Below are 27,808 nucleotides of genomic sequence, written 5' to 3'. Positions count from 1 at the left end.
GGAGTCAGAAGTGACAGCTCTGGCTGACTGCTTGGATCTGAGGGTGACACAAATCACCCTCAGGATGGATGGGAGACTCTGGCCATGGCTTGAATTAAGATATGGGACTTCAGAGAGATGGGCTTGGTGGTGGGGAAGGAAGGAAAGCTGATGAACTCAGTGTGGGACAGGCTGAGTGAAATGTGCCGAGGGGCATCTGGGCAGTTGATGAGAGAGGTCTGATCTTTAGAAAGTAGTTTTAGGCTGAAGATACTGATCAGGAAGGTGAGAGCACAGGAGTGGGAGGAAGCTCTAGAAATAGTTACCCTGGTAGACTAGAGGACAGAATTATAGGGAATAATAATGCTTCAAGAGTCTTTAAAATTAGGTTTGATCAGGATGCCTCAGTAGCTCAGCGGTTGAACTTCTGCCTTCGGCTCAGGTCATGATCCCGGGGTCCTGGGATCAAGTCCTGCATCAGGCTCCCTGCATGGAGCTTGCTTCTCCCTCTGCCTGTGTCTCTGCCTTCTGTGTCTCTCAAGAATAAGTACAATCTTAAAAAAAAAAAAAAAAAATAGGTTTGATGGAGGGTTGCCTGAGGGTTTACTGAGGTTCATTCATGCTGGATGAATTTTCAAGTTTCTTGATTGGTTTGTTTTGCTGACTTTGAAAATGCAGTCATGTGTGTGATGACATGCATTCTCATCCCAGCTCCCTGACTCTGGAGAAAGGAGTCCAACCTTTTTGACTCTGCTTTTTGCAACGTAGAAAAGGGGAGAATGATGTTGAACATTCACAGGTTTTGTTTGCAATATGATGTGTGTCTGGTTGCTAATATACAAGTGTGTAACTTCAGCTCTATAGTATATTCTATAAACTAAACCAAAAGGCTTCTCTTGGTAAAGATATATTATTTATAAAATTTACGATCTTTAGGCCCCAACTAGCATATTTTAAACTGAAAACATGTGATTCAATGTCTGAATTGGCTCTGGCATTTCAATTATTAAAAAGTGGACTAGAAAGTTCTAGATGACAGGCAGCATTTGTGTTGACTGACTTTTCAAAAAAAAAAAAAGGCTAGTATACAAATTAAAATGCTAGATGAGCTCAAGCTCTCAAAAATGCATTATCATCTTCACAGTCATCTAATTTAGAGACAATGGAACAAATCCAAGTAACAATTTTATTCTAGTCTATAGCACAATTTTTTACATACATTTTAGTGGTTTCAACAGTGTTACTTTTGAGCAGACTTTAAATGAATCCACAAAAGTTAATATATTAAAAACAAAATATACACAAAACAACAGGCATCAGGATGTTCAGAATCATGCAGATAGGGATGGTCTGGTTGGTGTTATCACCGGGCACCTTGCCTATGTAAGAATTTATCAGCAAATACCAGTTCTGTTCTTCATTCCCATTGTAATTCACTTAAATCAGAGCATTCTAAATATGCACGCCCAAAATAAACCCTCTTTTAAAGCCATATAGTACAACATTTCAATGAATAAGCCTAAATGTGTCATTAAACCAACTATTCCACTGATCAAACCCAATTCTAGCAAACAGTCAATATGAGCACAGATCTAAAGGCAAGGTTATCTCATTTATTAAAACACCAATAGGAGATTAATAAACAAAGCAACTAATGTTAATCTTAATATAAGACACTGAAGGAAAACCAAAAATAATATATTAAATACCACTCGACTGAGCCAGGATATAACCCATGAACTACAGATGCATGAGTTTCTACCTGTCAAACAATGCTTTAAATATTCTTCTACGGAAAAGAAAAAAGTATATCAGGAGATACAGAGGAAAGATAGGAATGTGAATTTGTGCATCTAATTCCACAACTGAAAATGAGTATCAAACTGATAATATTAAGCTAAGTGACAATGACTTAACTGACGGGCACCAAACAGGCAATACCACTATTTACTGTAATTCATAATACTCTTCAGGAATCTTCAGTGGATGACCACTCTAATAATACCATCATAATATAGTTGTGAATACTCATCCACTGTAGAAAGAGACCCTGAAGAAAACATGGCAAAGGCATAGAGAAAAAGTTGAATCTTTTGAAAAAGTTAATGATATCAAAATACTTTTCCATCACTGGTAAACCAAACTAGGTCAAGTATATGCCCCAAAGCAGCATGGAATTCAGAGTCAGAGGTTGGCAGAAAAGTTTGGAAAACCGCAGTTTTTAAAAATTGGCAATCCCCCTATGCTTAATAAAACTATCAGAAGAGGTATAATGTTTGTTCATTTGTGGAATGTTGACAGCTTGCTGCAAAAATTCACATGAATGAGGAACCGCAGATGCGCTTCAATGAAATATTCTTTAAAAATTTACAAAAAATGAAAATTTCTATTTAAAAAATAACCATGTTATGCCAAGATGAAACATGGTAAAAGTAGTGTAAGTTCTGTCCATGATTCTTCACACAGCTTATGGGAAAGTGATAGAAACAATTTTCTCTTAAAAAGGAATCTTTGTTATTGCACTGACTTTTACAACCTGACCTAGTAATTTAGAAAAATCATGTAGGAAAATCTGTAAAATTAAAATACAAAATTCTGTTTGTAAACATCGGCTGGCCAAGTCTATCCGGAGTCCTTCATGATAGTGGAATGGAATGAATAATTAATTCACTACCTTATTTATCTGCTGTGAGGCGGAGAATTCTAGAACACAGCTTTTAGACTTTCACAGTAATTATATTCAAAAGATAGAAAGTCAGTGCAGTTGTCTTTTTTTTTTTTTCCTCTGTGCAATTTTCAGCTCTTACCCTACTTCCAAGTGCCATAATTGAAATAATACTGGTTTTGAGACCTAGTACAGATTGGTCATAAATGTCGCATAAAGTCTGTAGGACTTCGATAAAGGTATTTCCAAATGGCATAATAATGCACCGCAGCTGCCGTGGCCACAAACAGGTGCCAGATGGCATGGGCAAATGGAATGATGCCATCACTCTTGAAGAACACAACTCCCAGGCAATAAATTATGCCCCCACAGGCAAGTTCATGAAGTCCATCAGTGTTATTCTGTCAACAGAGGAAAAAAAGAAAGAGGTTTTGATGTTACTCTTGAAGTGACAAACTGAAGAGATCACTGCAATTCCCCAAAGCTAGACAATGAAGGAGCTTCCCAGACAGAATCCTGATCTGTAAACAGGAACTAAACCTGAGTCTCTCATGCACCCACCTGGAGTACCCTTGGGGGCTGTCTTGATTGGGGCAGGCAGTCGGGCCCCCCTTGTAAAAAGCAGCACACTCCGCTCACCTACAGCATGCTGAAGCGGACTCTAATCCATCCAGATACGGGAGTTCATTTTAAGCAAGTATAATCTTTGACTTTCCACCTTCTTTAAGAGCTTCCTTCCCTACCAAGGCACATCCACACTGCCACATTTATAATGGACATCTCGGCCCAGGTTCGCACTTCCCCCATCCTCTTCAAACTCTGTTCTACCCTGAGACTTCCCCTGCTTATGTGAGCCTACGGCTTCCGTATGGCTGACATGGGCAAATTACAGCTACAAGTGGCCTCGGAGATCAGACAGCAGGGAAGGATAACATACTTCCTGACCTTCTAGATGTTGCCGGGCCATTTTGTCTATGAGCCCAAGTGTTTTTTAGCTCAGCAGGAAGTTAACAGTCATGTGTGCTTTATAACACAAAAAAGGAGAATTTTTAGGCTGCTTGAAGACTTGGCCCATCTTCAAAATTAAACTAAGTTGTATGAATGAGGGGAAGAGAACAGAGGCGGGGCTCAGGAGGCTGATGAACAAGTCAGTCCCCTGGATTCCTGATGACTAGGAATAGAAAGGTCTCAAGTTCTGCAGGGTGGTGAAAACCAAGCCAGATTTTGGCAAGGCCTTGGAAGGGGATGGGTTGTGTGTGTGGGTGCCCAGAGGCCTGGGCAAGCCTGTGAGCCCTGGAGCCTTGGACTGCAGCCAGGTCCAGCTGGGAGCATGGGAAAGCTCTAACACAGCCATCAACCTGAATGGGTCGCATGCACCTAGACAGCAGCAGCAACGGACAATCATGAGCTAAGAGCCAGGCTGAGGATCTAGGGCCACAGGTAAGGATCAGTCCTTTCAAAGTTCACTAAGACCCCATGGTTTTTGTACAAGCAAAAGATGGGGAAGGAGCCAACCCACATCGACTGACAACAGGTTTCTCATTAACCTTTGAAAAATGAAAGTGTCAGCCAGATCGGTTTTTATCAAAAACAAACAAACAAAACCCCCCAAAACAACCCCCTCCCAAAATACCACACATTTATTATTTCCTAAAGATTACAAAGCAACTGATATCCGTTAATTATACAAAATTCTATGTGTATGTGCATTAGGGGTATTTTTCTAGAAGGTATTCATCAGATTCTCAAAGGGGAATGTAATTCCCAAAGAGTAAAAAGTTATTCGTCTTATATAACACAACCTCCTTATTTTAGAGATGAAGAGAATGGAACCAGAGGAATGAAGTAACCTGAACAAAGCCACAAAGCTGGGCACAGCCCAAAAGATACCACTCTTTTTTTTCTCTCTGCTAAAACAATAAGCAAGAGACCAAGCCAAGTATAGAGGATGGTTCTGACATATATTCTGGTAACAGTTCCTCAAACACCACATTTAACTTACCAACTTTCAGAGAACCAGAATGTAGTTAATCCTAAAACAAAACCTGTTTTCTTCATTACCTATGTCATTGCGCTATTACTTTATCCCAGGCACTCTTTGAAGTGTTTCCATATATTTACTCATTTAATCTTCACAACCCTATATCAGGTACTATTAGTATCCTATCTTTACAGAGGAGAAAACTAAAACAGAGAGATTACATAATTTGCTCAAGGCTATGTAGTGCTTAAGTGTCAGAATCAGGATGTGAACCAAGGTGGTCTGGTTTCCTGAACTTACATTCTTTTGTTGGGGAGGAATGGGGGGAAATGGGTAATTTTTTTTTAAATTGATAATTAATTTACAGAGTGCAATGCATAAATATTAAGTGAACATCATGGGCTTTGACAAATGCATACACCTATCTAACCCATACCTCAGTCAAGACAGGCAACTAGCCCAACACCCTCTCCCAATCCTGGACAATCTCTTCCAGGCAACCACTGCTCTTACTTCTGCTATTACCACAGACTACGTCTATCTGTTTTAGAGCTTCACATATGGAATTATACTGTACGCCTATTTTTGTGTCTGGCTTCTTTTTTTGTACAATTATCACATTTCTGAGATTCCTGCACATGCTTATCTATATCAATCATTCTGTTTTATTATTATTTAGCATTCCCTTGATTTATTTAATTTGTTTATCAGTTCTTTCCATCCAGGCCTTATGGAGTCTTTTTGTAGATGTTTTCATTTCTGTTGGGTAGTACCTGTTAAGTCATAAATTTATGTTTAATTTTACGATACATGGCTAAACCATTTTCCAAAATAGTTATACCATATTACATTACCCCCAATGATGAGTTGGAGTTCCAGTTATTTCACATCTTTGCCAGAATTTGGTGTTGTCAGTCTCCAGGGTATATTCTGGTAGCACATTGAGGTTTTAATTTTCATTTTATTTTAATTTCACTTTAATTTTAATTTTCTGATGATTAATGATGTTGAGCACTTTTTCAAGGGCCTATTGGATGCTCATGTAACTTTCTCTGTGAAGTGTCTGTTCAAGTGTTTCACCCATTTTTATAGGATTGATTCTTAATCACTCATTTGGATTATTTTACATATTCCATATACATATCCTTTGCCAGATACATACAGAGAAAGCAAATATTTTCTTCCAGTCTGTAGGTGTCTATGCATTTTCAAGTTTATTGATCTTTTCTTCTGCAGTATCCAATCTGTTGTTAACCCCTCCAATAAATGTTTTTCTTAATACACTGTTTTCAAATCTAGAATTTCTACTCACTTCCTTTTTTGTAGTTCCATTTCTTTTCTAAGGCTCATTTGTTTACTCATTATGTTTTCAAGTCCCTGTATGCTAATTTCAACATGTCTGTCATCTTTGGATCTATTTCTATTGACTTGCTTTTGCCTTAGGTGCATGGTGTCACATTTTCTTGCTTCTTGCTTATCTAGTAATATTTGGATAAACGGATGCCAAACTGTTAATATATAGATTTTGCTGTCTTCCCTTCAGTAATGTTGAGTTTTGTTCTGGCAGTTTACGTACAGAGGATCAATTTTATCCTTTTCAGGTTGTTTTTGGCCTTTGTTACAATAGTTCCAGGACAGTCCTTACTCTAGAGCTGGAATAGTTCTTCTCCTAAGGTGTAGAGGTCAACTTGCTGGGTTCAGTTGAACACCTGTGTTGTTCAGCATGGTCTCTCCACTGTGGCTGGCTGGACTCTGATCAACCTTTCAGCACCAGGCACTTATGGACTCTCATTATCTCACAACTCTCCAAAAGCCACTCTTGGCCAGGGCATGCAGAGTCTTGCCCTGCACAGGTTCAGCTTTGTATCTGGGCAAGGACTCAGGGAAATCCCTTTGTACATTTTTGGAGATACTTCTCTGTGAAGCTCCCTCTTCTCCAGGATCCTACCCCAAAACTGCAGCAGGCTCAGTAGCTAAAATACTGATTTCTGTTTTCTCTACCCTGACTACTGCTCTCTGGTTCCACTTTTTTTGGTTGCAGTTTGGAAAGTGTCCCCAGGGAGAAAATTGGGGCAAATTTGAAGCTCATCTTTCTATTCAAGGAACACAGCCTTGTGTCTGTGGTCCAATGCCAAGAAACAATTGCTTCAAATATATTGCCAGGTTTTTTTTTTTTTAATCATTCTTTATAGCAGAAGAGTAAGTCTGATAGTCCAATATTCTGACCAGAACCAAAGCTTTGAGTGTCCAGTCATACCGTTTGTTAGTTCAGATGGCTTAGGAGGTTCTTTTTGATCTGGTCTCTATCTCCCTCTCCAGCTTTATCACAAGACTTGTGCTATCTGCAAAATTATCCACCTTGTGCAGAGGCACACTCAAACAGGTACACACACACTCATATTCCAAACAATGAACTATTTTCAGTACTTCAAAGGTGCTGGTGCTTTCCCCCTCCCCAGGGCTTCCTTGATGCCAGATTCTTTCCTATCCAATTTGCATCATCCCTACTATCTCTAGGCTTTTTTCTCTTTCTGAATCAGCTTGAAGATCATTTCCTTTGGTGCTTGGGTCATGTGCTCCCATAGCAGCCTATGCTTTTCCCAATCAAAGACATTATAAAACTTTATGATACCTTTTCATTTATATGAATTTTAGGTTCCTGCTCAGTAGGAATTTCTATGGGGGGAAATATGAGGATTATCCTGTTTGACTATCATAAACGTTAGTCACCGACTATTGTACAACTTGTGAAAATGCCAAGATTTAGGCTAGTAAAAATACTGGATAAACCAGCTTCTATGATACCCCGAAGGAATTTATTTGATGTTCTACTCTAATGATTAGTAACCTACATGTACAGACCCTGCTTTATGTTGCTTTGGGTGTCCTGATTTGCCCTCTAACAATATGGCCTTCAAGGCAGATTTTCTCGTTTCCATCATTCACCTCCTCCCCTTCACTATTCCTTGTTGCCTTTACCAACTAAACTATATTTATTTTTGGTGCTAGGTAATTACAAAAGCTATCATAAAGCTCTTACCTTAAAGAAACATATTTTGTGACATTCTCATAAGATATATTCTCTGAAAAAAAAAAAAAAAAAGCAAACCTCTATAGCTCCTAAGTCTTTTACAGGTGTTTTTGTGACCATGGTAGGGGCTATATACATTCTTATAATGTGCCTATGAGCTCAGGAGTGAAATTATAGGTACAATTCTTCTGACCTTTGTAGACTGAGAAAAGAATTCAAACTAGATACATTATGAATTCCTTAATTAACACAGTGGCTAATGCCAAAAAATGTAGAGCATAAGACACTGGAGCTAATGGCACTACATAAACTAATGGTACAGTAACCAGCTGGATGGGATCACAAGGCTATAACGATATGCTTTATTTTCAAACTGAGTGATAGATACACATGGATTTCTCAACAGCAATTCAATTTGAAAGGGAGTTCAAAATATATACACTGACCACCTACTACAGGTAATGTTATACTTCCACCCACTAAAGTCCTTAAAATTTTCAAGTAAAATTAGAAAAAACAAAAAAAAAAGTCACTTTCTTGAGAAAGAGAAATAATACAACTTAAAAGCAAGTAAGTGAAAGAAAAGTAAGAGTGAAGACTTTTGGGAAATACTAAATAAAATATTGACACAACTGACATCTTGTGGTCCTTTTAAGATTTAGGAAGTCAGTAATTTATAGTTTTTTCATTATAAGACATCCAAAAAATTACCCTCCTCCATGGATTTATGGTTGAGACACCCAACAATTCAGGCAGAAATATCTATCTGCAGATGACTGCATGCCTCTTTGGGAGAAGGATAGGGAAGGGGTGGGGTGAACAGAATGGTTGTCCAAAAGAAACACATACAGAAGATTATTATATGGAAAGAAACATACTTCAGTATATAACTTCCCCAAACTACAACCAGTAGCTCCTATAGATTTCAGGGACTTTGTTGTTATATACTTTTTCTTTGGAGTCTCCAGTTAATAATAGACACATCATAACTTCAGAAAGAAGAGTCCCACCAATTCAGAAAGAAATAAGGTGAAATACTTAAAATTATGAAGCCATTTCTTACCATTGACGTCACCACCAAAGCTGGAGAAAACCCCATTGTGAGATAGAAAAAGAGTTCAACCACCTTATACCTGCAGGATAGAAAGGCAGCTAATTTTATCTTCCTGTAATACTTAGATCATTTCCATACCAGCTTCCCTCCTCCTTTAAGAGAAAAATGCAAATTCTTAAACTATTCCAATGAACATATTTTCCCAGTAGGAGACCTTTGGGCTTCTAATTAAAATACTACAGTTGAGTCACAATGAACTAGTATTTCTTACAGGATTGAAATGGCATCAAATGCCACATGCGATTTGGAAAATGTTTGCTACCAAAAGTGTTATTATTGCATCCAATCCACCATGCATTTCCCCCTCCCAATCCCAGAGTATTTGCCTTCATCATCACTCCAATCCACAGCTACAAGAAGTTGAAATTATGAAGAAGGACAGAGATGTCGTGTGGGGCCGGGTTTATCAGTGGCAAAGGGATGGAAGCCCTAAGGAATAAAGGGCATTTAATTTTGTCTCTATTTTCCATCTGCACAAACTCTGACTTGTAAGGCTCATTGCATTAGGCTACAGAATGTCTGAAAATGCTAAGAAACACACTGTATTAAAATTCAACTTACGTTTCTGCCTAATCAAAGTAAGCTCTAAGTTCCTTGGAGGCAGTGGCCAAGTTTCATTTATATTTGGATTTGTAAGGCCTAGCACAGCACCTGACACGATTTAGGTACTCCCTAATATCTGCCCAACCAAATAACCAAGGGCCAATCACATCTCATTCTCCATGTTTTATACTCAGAGTCTACCAGGAAATAACCTTATCATGGAACTGGGAAGAATAGATTTGTGGGTTTGGTATAAAAGGAGGCCTGAAATAGGAGAAAAAATATCCATTTCACCTTACTTTCTATTTGATTTAAGGATGTAAGTTAGGGTCAAGTTTGAGCCCAAGAAGCAAACTGTTCCCTTGGATTTATATACATACTACATAACACTACTCAGAATTGTTAATTGTTGTCAAAGATGCATTTAAGTGACTTTCAAAGTCAGAAGTTAGTGAAAACTGCCATTTTGTTCTGAAAAGAAGAAACAACTGAATACTTTATGATAAACTCAAATTATGTTTGTATATGAAAGCTATTCTGCCAATAGCAATAGATAAGCTTATAAACTGCATTCAAGGACAATGATTTCATGCTTGTGAATTTCTGAAGTTCAGGTATGTGAAATAATGAAAAGAGCCATGGAGTAGAAACTAGGACACTTGGGTCCTACTTCTAGATGAATTGCTAATTTGATGCACATCCTAAATGGCTTCATTTTTTTTAAGCATGTAGCTGGAATAGATGACTTTGAAGGTCTCCTCTAGGGCTGTGATGCTAAATTTCAATAAGCTTTCCTTTTTATATTGCTTAACACTTATGACTATGGACTATAAATAACAGGTTAAAAAATGTGCCCTATGGTTAGAATATTAAGAGTTTGGATGCTCTTCCAAATATTCCCTTCCTCAGAGAATCCTAGTTTGGAAGTCTTTTGGGTATGAACCCAAAAGGGAGGTGAGTGTTGTTCTGGTGCTTATCTATTAACTTCAATCTTCACTGAAAGCTTGAGAAGCAGTTATTTTTCTCATGTGATAAGTAAAAATCACAGAGGATAAGGCTAGTTTGCTGATAAGGTCAAGTCTCCTATGGATGTGAAGTAACATCCAACTAAAATAGTAGTCCATCTTGTCCCTCAAATGCATCCTATCACACATGTGCCATTCAGTTCTTCCCAAAGCAATTATCTACCAATAATGAATACCAAATGGTTTCGAAGATTTGTTAAAAGCAGTATATATTGTTTATGTATTTCTACTATTCTGAAGTACAAATATAAAAAGCAAATTATGTTGTAATGTAGATAAAATTTAGGCAGTTAATTTTAAAACTATCAAATGTAGATTATTTTCTCTTACTTTTCATGGTAGAGAAATACATAAATGGTTCCTCCAGCTGCCATGAGCCAGATAAACCAGCGCATATGAGATGCCAGGGGTCCAAGTTCACGGAGATTTAACCTAAAAAATGTAAACATGACAACAAAGAACATAAGTGATAAATGAAGGGAATTCATAGGACCTGTGTTTTCCTCTAGGCTTGAAAACTGGGCAAGTGCTGGCATAAAACCAGGATGAAAAGGCATTCAACAGGTCATGGAGGTATTTAGGCAATTTCGGTAAAATTAATAATTCAAAGATAAAATTGTTAGTTGACCTTTAAGACTTAGAATTAGTTCCAACGTGGTTTAAAAATAGAACCAGCTAAAAGGAGATATGCAGAAGTGAGTCCCACCACACCTGTGATGCCCGACTTTCCTTATTAGGCAGACTGCTGTCAAATCAGCTTAATTCTGATAATATATTTGGGAGCAGATTGCTTACAAAGCTTAATAAGAACCCTGAACAGAATCCTCAACCAGGATCACCTACCCACAGCAGATACCTAATACATGGACCAAGTATCTCCATTACCATCTCTCTGCCAAGGCGGAACATGAGAAGAATTAACTCAACATATGTTATGAAAGACATTTTGTCAGAATTTAACTGTGGGCTCTTGTAAAGCCTGAATTTTAACATGCTGCAAATTCATTTGTATTCATTTCATATTAAGAATAGCTATGAGAAAAAAATCAAGTGTTATTCTGATTGACTATGACTACAAAATTATTATTTCCAAACAGAAAAGGCACCACCTGCCTATTGAAAACTACATGGGAAAAGGTTGCTTACTATAATATTTGATTCTTTAGCTTTTAAAAATTTTATTTCCTTATTTTAAGTTGTGGAATACTTCCCCATATCCTGTAAGTGTTCTTGCTCCAATATGATGCAGAACTATAATACAGTGACAATTAGGGAGAGAACACACTTTTTACTCTAATAGATAATTAAGTTTCTTTGTAATGATGGATGCTACGTAAGTCAGAATGTAGAAGCCTGCTGTTTCTAGTGACTATAGCAAAGTGAATTTCTGAGTGTTTAAAACTGAACCATGTCTTGATAGAAGGAATCTAAAGTTCCTTTAATTGTAGGTTTCCAGGAAACAAAAGATTCTATCTTATGTATACCAAAAGGGCAGAAAGACTAAAAAATTGAGCAGAATGCGAGGTATTTTATTGTTTTTAGTACTTCATTTTTATTTAAGTAATCTCTATGCCCAACGCAGGGCTCAAACTCACAACCCCTGAATCAAGCTGCAGCCTCCACCTACTGAGCCAGAATACTAAGTGTTTTAAATAGCTAATTAATTAGTTATCTTACTCATAACGCTAATGAAATGAGAAGTGCACTCCATATATAGTAGCTACTGTGCTGTGAACTGAAGACAAATGGGATAAATTTTGAAAGTGAGCTTGTTTGCCTCATACATATTTATAGCATTTCCACTTAAATGATTAGATCTCCAAGTATTCTGAGCAGCAGCAGAAGTATATAGAAAGAACGTGGAAGGCTAAGGTGACATATTTCGAAAGTGAGCGTGCTACCTAGCACACAGTTCCTAGCACTTCCTCTTGAACAATCCAGTGCCAGATATATATTCTGAACAGCAGTGACATTTTTTCCTTAAAATCTACAATCTGACCCAAGTTTTTTTTTTTTAAAAAAGCATCTATGCGTGTGTGTGGGAGGGAGTGCGGTAGGGGCACTACCCTACACATACACACGGGGCAGGGACATGAGGAAGTTAGGGAAGGAAGACAGACATTCTATCCCAAAAACACTACCTTAAAAAATAGAAAGACAGGATCTTACCATGGAGCATAAGAAGCAGCAATGAAGAAATAAATAACCATTCTATCACACATGTGAAAACAATGCTCCACTGTCCTAGTGGGGGGAAAAACAAGTTAGGCAAAGTTTTTAGAAAATTTTCAGACTCGCAGCATGGGTTATCATTCCACTATGCTGTAATTTCCACTCCTGTTCTAGTTTCTTGTGGCAGTTATAACTTGGCTCTCAAAGTCCCACAGCTATTTTTAATGATATAAAGCTACAAGTAAAAGCTTTATATTAATTTTAAGCTTGCACATACAAAAGTCACCATGTATGAGATACAGGGGGCAGGACCCCACAGTAATCAGCTCTGAATTTATTCTGGTTAAAATAAATAAAATCTGTCTGTGCTGCTGTTTTACATTTCTTTTAGATCTGATGTAACAGAAAAATGAAATTCCTTGAGGGCAGACCATCTCTCAACACCTATCATAGTGCAGGGCATGAAGGAGTTCATGTCTTTCTAGAACATCTTCAAAGAAGCTCTCATTTCAAATATCTTAGTGTACACAAGAAGTTATAATAAAGGAAATTCAAAAATTAATTTAGGAATAGCAGTAACAAAACAAAACCAAAAAGGGCACATTTGCTGCAAATGGGTAGCCACCTGGATTTCTAAGTGAGCTCTTCCTTCCAAAACAGAAAATTCAGGAAGTGTACAAAGATCTGGCTCACTGAGGTCTAGCCAACCAGTGGATTATAGAGAGAATCTGCCCTTTACTAAGGTGATTTAAAAGTATGAATGCACTGCATCGTCTTGAATCCATTCTCAGTGTCCAAGGGGTGATACCTGTAACTTGGGTGAGTGCTGGCCTTAGATTTTGCCTCACTACACACACGGTGTTGACCAAAGCAAGTTGAGGATGTTTTAGTCATGGCTATTGTTAGTCATATGTTAGTAAAGGGGAAATAATTTAGGTCTTGGATCTAAAAAAGCAAACACTAGATTAATGCTTCTCAAGCTTGACTGCCTATCACAATCATCTGGGAAGCTTATAAAATATAGTCATAAACTCTAGTCCAGAAGATTGTAATTTTTAAAATGGCTAGAACATGGGATAGGGGATGGAGGGATGAAGAGAATCTTTTATTATTATTATTTTTTAAACTCTTTGGATGATTGTGATTCCTAATCATGTCTAGGCCTTTCTAATTCTGCTTTCTAGACTGCTATGCACTTGTTACAGCAGGTAAAGTCAGACCTGTAATTTTATTCAAGATTCATCCCAGCTTCTCTGACCCTCACTTATATCACAGGGTAAATAGAAACGACAACATTTCTATCATAGGAGTATGTGTGAGGAGTATGTGTGATCACCTAGACCATGTGTTCATTAGGACAGCATCTAGCACACAATAGGTACTCAATAAAGGTCCATTCTTTTGCTTCTAAATAAGCCTAGGTTTGGATATATAAAAAATTTAGGGCAGAGCAAAAATTCACACTTATAACTCTAGCAGTGCTAATTCAAGGTTCAAGAAAGCCTGGTTTCTATTACACTTTCTTCTCCAGAGCCTGGGAGGGAGGCCCTAAATAGTGAAGTAGGTATCTACAACTCTTTATTGATTCAGAAATCTAGATATCAAAGCCAAGTCAGCCAAGGCAACCACAAGCGTTGGATTGTGCCAGGAAGATAATGAAATACCCTGGCCTCTGGTCCCTGTGACATTGTGTGCTAGGGAGACAGAGACTTTTGAGGCTCTCTTGTGAGCATGCCCCAGCAAGCCCTTGTGATCCAATGCTGTGGTTTTATTTTAGGTCCAAGAAGCTGTCACCCTATAGGCAAAGCTGGCAGGCTGGGAACTGTAAGCAATACTGAGAGGGGTATGGGAGTCAGAAGTCTGGGACAATCAGACTCAGCTGGTATTACTGACCGGAGCAAGGCAAGCCACTTCTGAGACTCAGATTCCTCAGGTGAAAAATAAGGGGTTTGGATTAGATGACCCCTAAGGATCCTTCTCACTCTGACACTATGACTCTACATATAAGGAGACCAGTAATCACCTCACGAATCCCAAACCCTATTCTTAGATAAAGCATGTCTTTTTAATAATAGATTGTTTGAATAGTTTGAGATGTTTTTGGACATTCTGTAAAACCAAAAGCTATATTCTAGTATTTTAAAACACTCTTAAGTCTGCTCTGAATCCTCCTTTTACAAAACAAAATTTTGCACTTTCAGGTTGTACAGAATCCATTCCACAAGCAACTAAATGGTGTGCTTCTCGCTTTGGATTCTCCCAAATTAATCCTTCACTCAGAGGAGGAATGCATTCATGTCCTTCTTATTAGGAGGCTAGCAGGCCTGGTATGCCTTGCAAAGCACTTGACAGCTAATAGTAGCAAAACATGTGAATTCTGTTTGAGTAAGATACACAGGACCTAATTCTGAAAGCTGAACTTTGCAAAACAATAAACCCAAACTGTAGCCAACCTCCTTACATTACAAGCCCTGGTTATTTGTAATTTTCAAATCATTTTGGCATGCACTGTCTCATTCACCCATCGCAAAACCCTGGGAGTCGGGCATCATTATTGTCATTTTAGTGATGAAGAGATGGCAGCTCTGTGGGGTCAGGTAACTGACAGAGCTAAGTGGCAGGGCTGGGCGCACTCCGAGGTCAGTGTACTTAGTCACTACCCCACAGCTGCTGTGCTCTTATGGTGTCCTTGGTGAGCTGACAACCTTAAAGGACAAGTCTCAGGATTTTACATTCTAAGTCCCGGGGAAGCAGTGCAATTTTGTTGGTGGCTTATGAGTAATGCCTGCTTTCTTAGATACATATGGGGGTTCTCAAAGTCTGTCCAATCCATAGGAATCTTCCTGGATAACAGCACAGCATTATAATCCACAAGGTAAGAAAAGGTCTATCCACTCCGTAGCTCTGACCTGATTGAAACATGCTGGTATGGGAGGCTAGCCTGGGTCAGCTATTCTGATCTGGCAAATGGGCAGGCCACAAATGGTACCTTAAGTGGCTCTTCTTCCACGACACAATGTGAAATACTGTGGAAACGATGAAGAGGGCGCAGAGGCCCATCCCGTAAATCCATGCGGTGATCTTTTCCCAGCAATCGTCTGACAGCCGATGCAAGAGGGCACTGCCCACGATGGCTGGAACAATGAGGAACTGAGGGAAAGGCAAAGAAAAGTAAATATCCTAGGTTTTACTATATTGAGAACTTTGTTAAAAATACATAGGTTTCAGGGCTCCTGGCTGGCTCAGTCAGTTAAGTGTCTGCCTTTGGTCGTGATCCCAGAGTCCTGGGATCCAGCCCTGCATCCAGCTCAAAGCTCAGTGGGAAGCCTGCTTCTCCCTTTCCCTCTGCCTGCCACTCCCCCTGCTTGTGCTCGCGCTCTCTCTGTCAAGTAATAAAATCTTTTTAAAAATTACATAGGATTCCCAGGGACAATTTTAGAAAGATCATTTTAAACACTTGCCTCTCCGGGGTAATCCTAACAAGAGCCAGATGGGCTGGTTGGTGGCTGCCCTGGGCACAGCAAATGCTGTTTAGGGCCCAGGAACAGTGCCCACCAATCAGTACACAAATAAGCAGGTAAAGGAGGCAACATTACTCAACTGTTGCAAGGCAGTTGTTTTTTATCCTAATTTCATTACACAAGAATATATTTCATCCTATTCTCTAATGTGATTTAGAGTAGGCATTTTGGGACCTCTGGGTGGCTCAGCGGTGAGCGTCTACCTTCGGCCAAGGCATGATCTTGGAGTCCCAGGATTGAGTTCCGTATCGGGCTCCCTGCAGGGAGCCTGCTTCTCCCTCTGCCTATGTCTCTGCCTCTCTCTCTGTGTCTCTCATGAATAAATAAATAAAATCTTAAAAAAATAAAGTAAATACATAAAAATAAAGTAGGCACTTAAAATATTCAAATGCCAAGCATGTATCCAGATTTCTCAGGGAGGGCATACTTTTAAATGTTCTTTCCTATTTCCCCCATGATCCACTGAAATCTCAACATTTCAGCAAAGGGTTAAGTGAATGAATCGAGGTCATAAGTATTAAAATGTACACCACATACACAAAATCAACTGTGCAATCATAGGTCCTGATTTTTAGTTTGGATCTGTACATTCCACCAACCTGGGAACTACTGCAAAGTGAAAGCATTAGGGGGTTATTTCATTTTTAATAGCACCTTTCAAGTAAGCAAGACTAATCCATTCATACCTATTCAAGTAATTTTAAGAGAGAATCTTACAGAGAATTTTGTTTTCTGTGCCAAAGTTTATAGTCATATGAACACAAATTTCAGTGTCTATCATATGAGTAGGAGTATGATTAGTTTTTTTTGAAGACTTCATCTTTTTAGTTTTTGGTTTCCTGTAAAATTGTCCATTTATAATAATGGACATCCTCAGGAAAAATAAACTTTTATTAGATATTAGAATAAGCATACCTGGCAAAGAATGCAAACTTGAGCAATCTTTTTGTCCCCAACACCTACGTCTGCCCTCTGGCAACAAAATATCACATCCTCTAGATAAGATCAGCATTGAATTTTCAAATGCTGAAGTTTTCATTGGCCCAGATGGTATGAGAAAATTAAAGACAGTAGTTTTTCTTAAGACAGAACTTTATGTATTTTGAGATTATGTCCTTTCTACTTTCTCATGTTAAAGTATCCTCTCTCTTTAATGAAATGAGGACAATGGAAGTTTGTTTTGTCTGTTGTAGAAATGTTATTGCTCTATGAAAGTCAAAACTCAGAGATACGGTTTAGTAAATTTAGTAAGATGATATTTTCTGTCCTAAAAAATTAACATGGAGGTTTTGTCAGTTTTTCCTTAACTTTGTTTTATACAAGTATTCCTTAACTTACAGCATACCCAAAAGACATAAGGGATCATTCAGATCCTTCTCCAGCAAAAATATTCCTAAAGGTGAACTGTACATCTCAACAGTCAAACCATATTATATTTTAAGTGCTCAATATAATGCTAATTAACAAACACTTTATTGATTACTTTTATTGGTCAGTGGTATGGAAACTATTATGGTACACTGTACCTGTAACTTTCATCAGTGCTTTGCTGATAAATAGAAAAAATAATGGATGTATATTGGAACAATAAGAAGTCTTTTTTTATTATATATCATACATATTACATATTACATATTATATATTATATATATTGAATAAATTATTATTCAAACTTTTACATTCCTCATACACATACAAATACAAAACTTTTCCTTATGGGCCTGTGGATAATTATCTTTGGAAATAATTTTACTTTTAGCTGTTAAATTCATCAAACATTTGGTCAAGAATAAAAAAAGATGGGTATCCTGACAGGTATAGAAGATAAATTAGACCAATGCATTCTTTAGTCCAAGTTGGTACTCTAAACATTTTGATCTTCTGGTCAAAGCTCACTTCACATAACTGTGTCACTAAGGCAAAGACAGGAGTAGATCAAGTCTAAAGAATTCCAGCAAATCCTTCTTGTCCCCAGAATCTAAGCTATGGGTCCAGGGAGATTGTACATTAGAGAGGTTACTCCAAATTTCATTACTGTAGCTCTTTTACAGAATTCAGGGCAGGCTAGTCAGGTATTAATTTTTCCTCTTTGGCAAGATTCCAGGATATTAATTATTTAAATAAAGGTCTTTTTAGTCCTTAAGGCAAAAGGACATCCGGTGATAAATTGGGACGATGTTTCAGTATTAATAAGTATTATCTGAATTCTACTACTATAATATATAAAAGATTCTTCATAAAATTTGATTTAGCTAAGGAATGACCAGTGGCATGGATCTATTAGATTATAAAGGAATCTACTAGAAACCAGTTTATTTGGGGTTTGCCTGGCATCACTGTTTCTTTACAGAAAACCTTATGATTATTCTTTGGGGTAGAAGATTAAAGACATGAAAAGGCACGACTAGAATCCAAGCAAATTTTATTCTAATGACATATGTACACAAACTATGTGTTGTACTAACACTATCTAAAATAATTACATGAACTTGTTCTAAACACTCTTCATGAAAGGATTAGATTGGCCTCCTTTTTTTCTTATCTTCATACTATATAGCAGCTACCTCCTTTCCTTCAAAAAGTCTCACTAAATGCAACTTTCAAAGAGAATAATGAAACCATAGATAAAGGGAAATTTATAATGACACGACAATGTCAGTAACACATTAACAGGAAAACTAAGAAAATATATTCATAAACACCACACACAAAGAGAAGAAATGCACCAAAGCATTAATCAATCTCTGGGCAGTTTATTTTTTTTTTTTATACATTCTTCAGTATTTTCTAAGTTTCTTAAAATGAGCATGTTTTGCTTTTATTAGGAAGAAAAAAGTTCACTAAGAATTTAGGGATCGAATCAGCTTTTTCTTCAACAATGTGGAGTAACATCTGCTCTGAAAAGTGGATGCTGTGGAAGTTGAGACCGTACGGCTACCTGTTTCAAGGGATCACTTAGTAAGAAAAAGAATCTTTTTCAACAAATCTGTGCATCTTCCTTGCCACATGAACACAGCTGACTGTCTTGAAAAGGTGATTCTCTTCATTCCAGAGCCAGTAGTCCTCCTAAGTAGTTTTCATTGGTTTTCCTAGAACTAAGGTAATTCACTATTTTTATTATTTTAAAGAAGATATTGTCAGTGAAAATCAGTTTAGGATGGACAGAGCTGGAGTAGGTCAGAGCACCCATGCTGTGGTAGGTGAGGTCACAGAGATAGATAGGTATATCCAGCTATGGGCGGAGGGTCTTAGAGATAATTGCCCCTCCTCCCACCAGAGTCCTCTGGGAAGGATGCAAAGGGCAGAATGTGTACTCACTGCATGTGTGTAACAGTTAGCAGCATGTTCGTAACAGGTTGGTTTGTAGCGGCCATTGGCTGGGGCCCGGTGGTTCATGAACCTGGACAAACAAAAAGACATCACGTGAAATAAGCTCTAAGTGTATAAAGAACAATGGGGAAGGCTGCCAGTATCGTTTGGTCTATTCTAATTGAAGAGGCACTGCTGGAAATACCTAGTTACAGGAATAAGACCAAAGCCACTAAACAGGTGTAAACTGAGCCAACAGCCATGATCTGAAAGCAAATGCCCTAGTTTATTGGATTAAGTATTCTTTCAGTTTGCTCAAAAGAAAAACCTCTACCGACCAAAAACAAACAGAAATCAATCATATCTACCCCCCTTCAACTTATAACCCCCCATGCTAAAACCAAAACCAAAACCAAACCAAACCAAACCAAACCAAAACAAACAATTTAAAAAAAGGCATAACCAAATCTTAAATCCTAGGTAAAGAAGGCAAGGGAATTTTTCTAAACTTTACAAATGCCAGTAACTGCCATTCAAAGGAAAGGGATACAATGCAAGGTTTCAATTTTCTCTCTCGAAATGTATAAAGCTTATAAATCTTTACACCCTATGTTTCACGATCAGCAGGCCCATACAACTAGTTTCCCTATATCATATTACCTGTTCCAGCACCAGACAGCTTAAATAAATGATGCCCGGCTGCCTCTAAGTCACCTAAACTGGAGGTATGTTTTTACCTGAATTCTCCCAGAGTTAAAAACAGTTTGCTTTCAAATCCAAATATATTAACTAGTACCTAATATTCTGGCTATAAAATTCATACATACACACAAATGTATGTATAGATCTAAATATCAAAATCTGTTACACATATAGACACATACCCACATTCCATAATTCCCTTTGGGCCCACTTTGTGGAAATAGCATGAATAGGTGAAAACCGTGACTATCATGGGACCTGAAGATATGAACAGTATCCTTCCACTTCAGTGTGTAGATGCGGATCCTCCAAAACCCAACCCACACTCGTGCCATGTTTCATGAAGGATGCTGGCTTAGTCTGTTTGTTCTCTGGAAAGGCAGATGTAAATTCAGGAAGATAAAAAAGCAGCTGCCCAAAAGAAGCAGATGCAGAGAAACAGAGGTAGAAGAGATCCAACAGCACTCAGGTCTCAGAGGCCCTGCTGCATTCCTGTGCTTGGAGCCTGCAAGACATCAACAGGCTTTGAGCTATTATAAATTATCCTTTTGCATGAGCTAGTTTAAGATGGGGAAAAGGGGAGAGTCACCTGACGCTACTGAGTTCTGACTAGTTATATCTTATTTAATTACCATGATGAAAAATGGTACCAGGCTGAACCAAATGGCAGAACCAGGTCTGAAGCACATGGTCAAGCCATCCTAAACAGTGCCTGGCTTAGGAACAAAAGACTAGCATTTTCTCCCTGAATTAAAAGGGCCTGTTTGTTAGGGGTGCTTGGGTGGCTCAGTAGGTTAAGTGTCCGTCTTCGGCTCAGATCATGATCCCAGGGTCCTGGGATGGAGCCCTACATCGGGCTCCCTGCTCAATGGGGAGCTGGTTTCTCCCTCTCCCTCTGCCTCTTCCTTCTGCTCCTGCTTTCTCTAATAAGTAAATCTTTAAAAAACAAAAATAAAATAAATAAATCTTTTTTAAAAAAATAAAAGGGCTTGTTATCCTTAGAACAAATAAATAAGAAAGTGGCAGTTCCTGTTAACCTAATACACAGAGTTCAGGTGGAAAATCCATTGCGGAATGAATCTGGGACAATGAAGATATTTCTCTTGGACCACCAATGGGTTAGTTATCTAACTAGTGTGCAGAATATACGGTATTGAATGAAATTTGTCAGATGGTTTGAAAACTGATTAAGAGAAGCATACAGTTAAAAGCTCCATAATTTATCCAAGCTATTCTTGCACATAGATAAAATAAGCCTTTTCTCCCCTGCTAATCCTTTAAGTAATTTTACTAATTTCCTAAGGGACAAGAGTGTTGCTACATAGCTCTTATTAGTAAAAAGGAAAATAATTGCACTCTTGAGAAGAATGCTTCAAAGGCATCCCAAGCATTCAAGGATGTACCTCATCATTACCCCCAGACATAACAACAGAGCTATAAGTAGCATACCCTATTAGGAATTTTTAAAGGGTAAAGAGCAAGGCTCCAAGATGGTAGAGACTAGATTATATTGAGAGTGTTCTGTTTAGGGCACAGTAAGTAGGGTTTGTCTACCCACCACCAGGCTGAAGACTAAAATAGCAATTTATATCTCTGGCAGCCCAATCTAAAAATAGTCAAGCCATTACACAGCAACAGGGATAGACTTTCACATTTTCTCCTAAAAGCAAAGAAGCTGGGTGGCCATGTTTGTGACAGCTTAGTCCCTGCCCACCTGGAATCACTCAGGATAAAAATAAACTCATAAGTTATAGAGAAAAATATCCCACCCATGTGACTAAAGGTAGTCCCTTATGGCCAGAGCCAGATTCATGGAATAAGGCAAGAGAAGAGCAAGTCTGCAAGGAGCCTATCACCGTCTGGAGCTCACTGAAAACCACCCCACAATGGGTTCTGCTGAGAAATTTACAATGCAATTTCCCCATTTCTCTCATCTGCCAGGGTACAATCAAGCCTCCAACAGAGCCTCCTGAAGGAATCATTCCTAAAAGCTAAATGGAAAAGCAGAAGTAAAATGCAAATTAACTCCCACTCACTGAACCTATTCTATTCTCTTCCCCAAAAAAGAATGAAAAAGGTTCTCAAGTGTTATAGAAAACAGCACCCATTTATGGAAACCGCCTCTACCTAAGGCTGAGTAACCCTAAGGGTTATCCAGTTATCTGATGCTAGAAGAGGGTATCCACTAATATTTTTACAGGGTTTTAAATCTAAAAAGATTTAGTCCTGGGTATGGGAAACACACTTTTAAAAAGCTATTATTTAATTTTTGAGGGAGGGAGGGACAGCGGGAGAGGGAGACTCTTAAGCAGGCTCCATGCACAGCACTGAGCCAGAAGCAGAGCTCAATCTCAGAACCATGAGTTCATGACGGAGCCAAAACCAAGAAACTGATGCTTAACGGAGACGCCCAGGCACCCCTAATAAAACTATTTTTAGTCAGGTTGGTTTTCTCCTCTCCTAGCTCTGTCTTTCAACACTCTCTCTTGCTTCCCCCTTACCCAGCATTCTTAAGCCTCCAATCCCCCATGACAAAATTTCAAAACCTTGAGAGAAAGAACAGAGGGATGCCTGGGTGGCTCAGTGGTTGAGCGTCTGCCTTTGGCTCAGGGCATGTTCCTGGAATGCCAGGATCGAGTCCCACATCAGGCTCCATGTGAGGAGCCTGCTTCTCTCTCTGCCTATATCTCTGCCCCCCGCCCTCTGTCTCTCATGAATAAATAATAAAATAAAATAAAATAAAATTATATATATATATATATATATATGAAAAGGAAAGAACAGATAGCCCAAAGCAGTGTGCCTTCTGAATGTAGATCTGTGACCGACCAGCAGATCTGTGAGGCCCAAGGTCAAATCCCAGAAGTTGTCCTTGATTCCTATGTATTCCCCTTTTCCAAATACAAGTATTGTCAATACTACTTCCCAGTATATTCCAGATCAGCCTACCTCTCTACAGTTCCACAGACCCTACCTTACCCATCAAGACATTTACATTTCCAGTCTATACAAACATGAATCTCTTAACCAGTCTCCTTGCTTGTCCCCATATAGACTCTTTTCTTGATTCAGCAGTCACAATAGTCTATGAAAACCAGATCACAGCACACATCCCAACTTTGGCTTAAAACCTGCCTTTGGCTTCCCCAAGTGGCCCACAAGCTGGGCCCACTGCTTCTGCAACCTCAGGAAGCCACCTTCCTCTCACTCTCTACCCTCCAGCTACACCACATCCTTTCTGCTCCTCAAACCACCAACGTCTTGTCTGGCTTAGGGCATTTGTGTTTGCTGTTTATTTTTGCCTAGAACATTCTTCTCCAGAAGGTTCAACTCTCCTTACCTGTCAAGCTCAGCTTAAATATCACTCCCTCAAAGCCTTTCCTGACCATCCTACCTAAAGTATCATTTCAGCCTTCCCCAACCTAGCAGAGCCCTTATTACAATTAGTAAAAATTGGTTTTTTTCAACTTGAGCATTTTTTTTTTCATCTTTCCCCACTGTAATGTGAATTCCATAGCCTTTTTGTCTGCCATTTCATTTCCAATCCCAAGCACAATACCCAACTTCTTGCTGGAACTTAGTAAGTAAATGCTGAATGAATGAATGAATGAATGAATGAAAGAAAGAAAGAAAGAGAAGAAAGAAAGAAGGAAAAAAGAAAGAAAAGAAAGAAAGAAAGAAAAAAAGAAAAAAGAGAAAGAAAGAAAAAAAGAAAGAAAAGAAAGAAAGAAAAGAAAGAAGAAAGAAAGAAAGAAAGAAAAGAAAGAAAGAAAAGAAAGAAGAAAGAAGAAAGAAAAAGAAAGAAAAAAAGAAAGAAAGAAAGAAAGGAAGGAAGGAAGGTTCTAAAAATAAATAAATAAAAAAGAAAAAAAGAAAAATTCTGCCTGTTGTTAACTATTTTATCTAAGGGAGAGATATCCCATTGCCAGTTATTTTCACTAGGGATCCAATAGGTTCTGTATGTAACAAAGAGAAATAGGCAGTCTTAGGACCAAAAGAACCTTGAGTCTCATGAAAAGAAAATTCTTAAAGGCTAAAACCATGGATATTCCAAGGTTCTTTCAAAAGGACTTGATGGAGCAACATAAGCCAACTCCTACTGGCTTAGTATCTTATTATATTAGCCAGTTTATGAGTGAGCATGGTGTTCTGGAAAAGTGTCCAATGCCAGAGGTGGTGATAGTGGTGGAAGACATTTAACGTAGTAATTAAATAAGGGAGAAAGCATATGTATAAGAAGACTACCCCATGCCTGTAATTCAATGTTTTGAAAACACGTGTTTTTTAAAAAAAGCAACAGGCAGTGCTGGGAGACCCTAACACTTGTGAATAAGGTACTTTATCACATCATCAGTTTAAAGCTAACCAGTGGTCACAAGGCTGGCACTGAGGCAAGGAGCATACTTTTCCTTGGATTTTCAGAGGCCAGGACTGGAGAAATGAGTATGCACCAACAGCACCATACAGAAGCTCTGTGGGTCCTGGGCCTCCGCGCTGTACACATGATATTGTGTGAGCAGGGAGACAGAAAAAGGTGAACTGGCAGTATGGGTGGTGGAGAGAGACAGGAAACTGAATTGAAACCGATCTGCCCTTTCTTAGCCATGTGACTGTGGCAAGTTCCCTTTTATTCTCCAACCCTATTTGCTTGTCTATTAAATGGGTATAAAATCTGTCTTCCAGGGTTAGAGTTGAGAATGAGATGAGTAACACACAAATACCCAGTCACTGCCTGGCACAAGTAAGCACTCAATAAATGTAAGCAATTATTCTAATCAGCCAGGGATGCAGTGATAAGAGAAAATGACTCTGGGAGAGAAGGGTGTGGGGAGACGCAGATGTGGAAAGGGTAAAGCAAGAGAAAATACGCTCTGTGTCCCAGTGGCATTTCTCCACATCCTAAACTTTTTGAGAAGCCAAGCATGCTTAAAAGCCCTCCACTTAAGGCAGTGGGCTAAATTTCCTCACAGCCTTCCTCTGCAGAAAAGGCAGAACTCTGGAAATTTATCCAAAGCCACAATGACCACCAAATTTCCATGATGAACAAACCAGAAAGGTGTTCATTTCTTGTCACTTAGGCATAGCCACAAACTATGGCCTAATGAATTGTTTTTGCTGCAATCAGATGCTCTTCAAGGGAGTCCTGATGAATCTATCAGGAGGGGTGGCACATGCATTCAAAGACAGTATGTCCCTCCCTCCAGTTTCTCTGTAATCTACCTACCTATAACTTTTCTGGATGCTCAAAAGATATATAAGGAACATGGCTCTAAGAGATGATGAATAGATACTCCCAGCATTTTAATGTTGTACACCATAAAAATCAGTACTTTTTTTGTTAGTTTGTATTTGCAGGCTTTATGTCCAAGATCAAATTTACTTTGAGAAACGGCTTTCCAATTTTGTCTGTAACTGAAAAATAAGAAATTATGCTATCATTCAATCTCCAAAGAAAATCAGGGTAGGTGTAGGTGCCATCAAGAAAATAAATGTTAAATATCCATTGACAGCGTGCAGTTACTGAGAAAATTACACAACGTCTATGCCACACCAAAATAAAATGCCTCTATTTTTCATTTTTAAATGAATGAAGTAGAGCACAAAATCACATTACTACACTGATAATAAAGACTGGGTAGGTTAGCATCCAGCAAGAGTAGTTCAATCAGCTAAGAAGGTAGGATCTGAAATGAAGGTGTTTTGTTGTGTTTTTTTTTTTTCCCCATTTCTCTTAACGTTGTTTTAATGTTTGTGCAAAGTAAAGTGGAAGGGGGGGCTTTTATTCAAAGGATAGGAAAGAAACACAATCAAATAAAGAAGGGTAATTTCACAGAATATTGCCACTGTTCTCTGAAAACAGGAAGAGCACAGATGTTCAAAGAAGTAAAACCAAATCAAACAAACCACATGCACAGGGCTTTACCAATCATGCCTGAATGCATGTTACTTTCTGCCTTAAAGCCCCTCCAACCTCATTCCTGACTTCATGTTCTAAAGCCAGACATCATGGGTCCTTTTTGCCTATACAGGCACTGATCTGTTCCCACCACGGGAATAGTGCCAGGCATTTAACACCCTGAGTGATGAGCAATATTCAGAAGTTAACCCAAGTCTTCAAACCCATCACTCTTATTCTAATGGCACAGCCCACCTCAACTCTTTCTATGTGCATTTTTGGCTCCTTTACCCTTTGGGACTGAGGGAGGAATGAGAAGAAAGAAGCATAATGGGGTGAGTGGGCATCAAAGGATCAAGGAGTTGGAAAGGGAAAAAAGCGCAGTCTGAAATTCTGAAATACAATGTGTGGAACACTTAACAATACCCTCCTTGGAAGATTTTTCCTGCGTTTCTTGGCTTCCTTCAAATTCCCCATCACTGCACACTAGCGAAGGTCTGGGAATGGGGCCACGGCTGACAGATTCAGACAAAGGATGGAGAGTGAGACACAGGGGCGATGAACTTTCACCCACTTAGAACGAAGAAGCATTAGAAGGGGGGGAAGGAGAAGGCCCAGGGCTCCCTCTGAGAACCATGGGCCAGCCTCCATCCGTTGCTAAATGTCAGAGACCCGAGTCCGGATTAAGGCCACCGCGCCCCCCGGGGCTGGGGTCCCCGTCCCCCCCCACCCCCCGGCCCTCCGGTGAAGGAGCTGCCGGCCAACCTTCCGGTGGCGCCTCCTCGGTTCCTCCTCCTCGTTTCCTACACGGGCGCCTGCCTCAACAGCAGCTCTCGCCACCCGAAGGCTAACCTGCCCCTTCGCAGTGCCCGACACAGCACCGCCCTCGGACGCTAACCCTGCAAGCGAACAGCACTGGCAAGGCCCGGCCCCGGGCGCAAGGCTGCAGCACCGGAGCCTGCCTCAGTTTCCCCGTGGCTAGGGCCGATCGCAGACAACGCACCAGAACACCCGGCACCCGGGTTGACAAACCCCGCCGCAGGGCGCAGCGGCTGCCCGGCCCCTGTTCGCGCGCCCCCAAAGCAGGGAATGAGGGGTGGAGGCCAGAGCCAGGGCCGGAGGATCCGGGGTCGGCGTCTGCGGCTGGGGTTCCGGTCTGCAGAGAAGGGCGCGAGCCCTGGCGGGATGGGGTCGGGTCGGGCAGGATGCGGTGGGGTGAGCAACGCGATCGCCTGGAAGGAGGGCGGGCTCGGGGCTCGCGGCTCGGGGTCCGGAACCCGGGCCACGCACGAGATCGCGGTCCTCGGAGGAGGGGGATCGCCCAGGGGCCGCACGGTGGGCCCCCCCCCCGGAGCTGCCCCCCCACCCCCCGCAAGGTGCGGGCTCCGCGGGGGATGATGCCTCCAGGTAGGGAGCCCGGACCCGCGCCGGACGAGGCGGGATCTGGGACCCGCTGGCGGCAGCGGCGGGGCAGGGGCGCCATCCCTCTCTCACCGCTGGAATCGGTTCTTGAACCGCATTGATCCTCCGCTCCTTCTCGGGGCCCCGGAGCTCCGTCTGGTCGGCGCCGGCGGCAGGGCGCGCGGCCCGCATCGGCCTGGGCTGCTCCGGAGGCCGCCCGCGTGCCCCGCGGACCGCTTGGCCGGGCAGGGCGGCGTGGGCCGGGCCGGGGGTCGGGGCAGGGCCGGGGCCAGACCGGGCGGCTGGGGGCGGGAGGGAGGCCGCTTAAACGGCCCCGGCGCCTCCCGCCTCCCGCCTCCCGCCTCCCGGCTCCTCCGCCCCCGGGCGCCCGCGCCCCGGGCCCGGCTCCACCCCTGCCAGCTCCGCCCACCTGCGTCCGCCCGCGGCCGCCGGCGCGTCACCACGCCGG

General features: G+C 40.3%; 1 protein-coding gene across 3 annotated transcripts; it reads right to left on the bottom strand.

Moving 5' to 3' along the window:
• Positions 1-1,151: 1,151 nt before the first annotated feature.
• Positions 1,152-27,656, bottom strand: MMD (monocyte to macrophage differentiation associated). Of its 3 annotated transcripts, XM_077852630.1 has the most exons (8): positions 27,433-27,656; positions 19,350-19,431; positions 15,500-15,660; positions 12,508-12,582; positions 10,669-10,770; positions 8,720-8,789; positions 7,666-7,708; positions 2,908-3,045 (listed from the first exon to the last, which is right to left on the bottom strand). In XM_077852630.1, exons 1-7 carry the CDS (start codon positions 27,456-27,458, stop codon positions 7,667-7,669), a joined length of 558 nt encoding a protein of 185 aa, XP_077708756.1. In that variant the 5' UTR covers positions 27,459-27,656; the 3' UTR covers positions 2,908-3,045; position 7,666. The 3 variants fall into 3 exon arrangements, with proteins under 3 accessions (XP_077708754.1, XP_077708755.1, XP_077708756.1); XM_077852628.1 differs by lacking the exon at positions 7,666-7,708 and having other exon boundaries at positions 1,152-3,045; positions 27,433-27,639; XM_077852629.1 differs by lacking the exons at positions 7,666-7,708; positions 12,508-12,582 and having other exon boundaries at positions 1,152-3,045; positions 27,433-27,644.
• Between the last annotated feature and the right edge of the window lie 152 nt (positions 27,657-27,808).

This window comes from Canis aureus, chromosome 16 (genome assembly GCF_053574225.1).
Source record: "Canis aureus isolate CA01 chromosome 16, VMU_Caureus_v.1.0, whole genome shotgun sequence".
NCBI classification, from domain to species: Eukaryota; Metazoa; Chordata; class Mammalia; order Carnivora; family Canidae; genus Canis; species Canis aureus.
The sequence above is the reverse complement of the archived record's forward strand: the minus strand, read 5'-3'. Positions and strand labels throughout refer to the sequence as shown.

What these genes read in the sequence shown, in the direction of transcription:
- MMD (XM_077852628.1), bottom strand. Translation starts at nt 27,458, where the DNA reads ATGCGGTTCAAGAACCGATTCCAGCG. An exon ending in CTAACTGTTACACACATGCA is followed by an intron (nt 15,661 to 19,349) that starts GTGAGTACACAT and finishes CCTTTCCCTCAG; the next exon opens with TTCCTCATTGTTCCAGCCAT. An exon ending in GCTGCTTCTTATGCTCCATG is followed by an intron (nt 10,771 to 12,507) that starts GTAAGATCCTGT and finishes TACATTTTTTAG; the next exon opens with GTTAAATCTCCGTGAACTTG.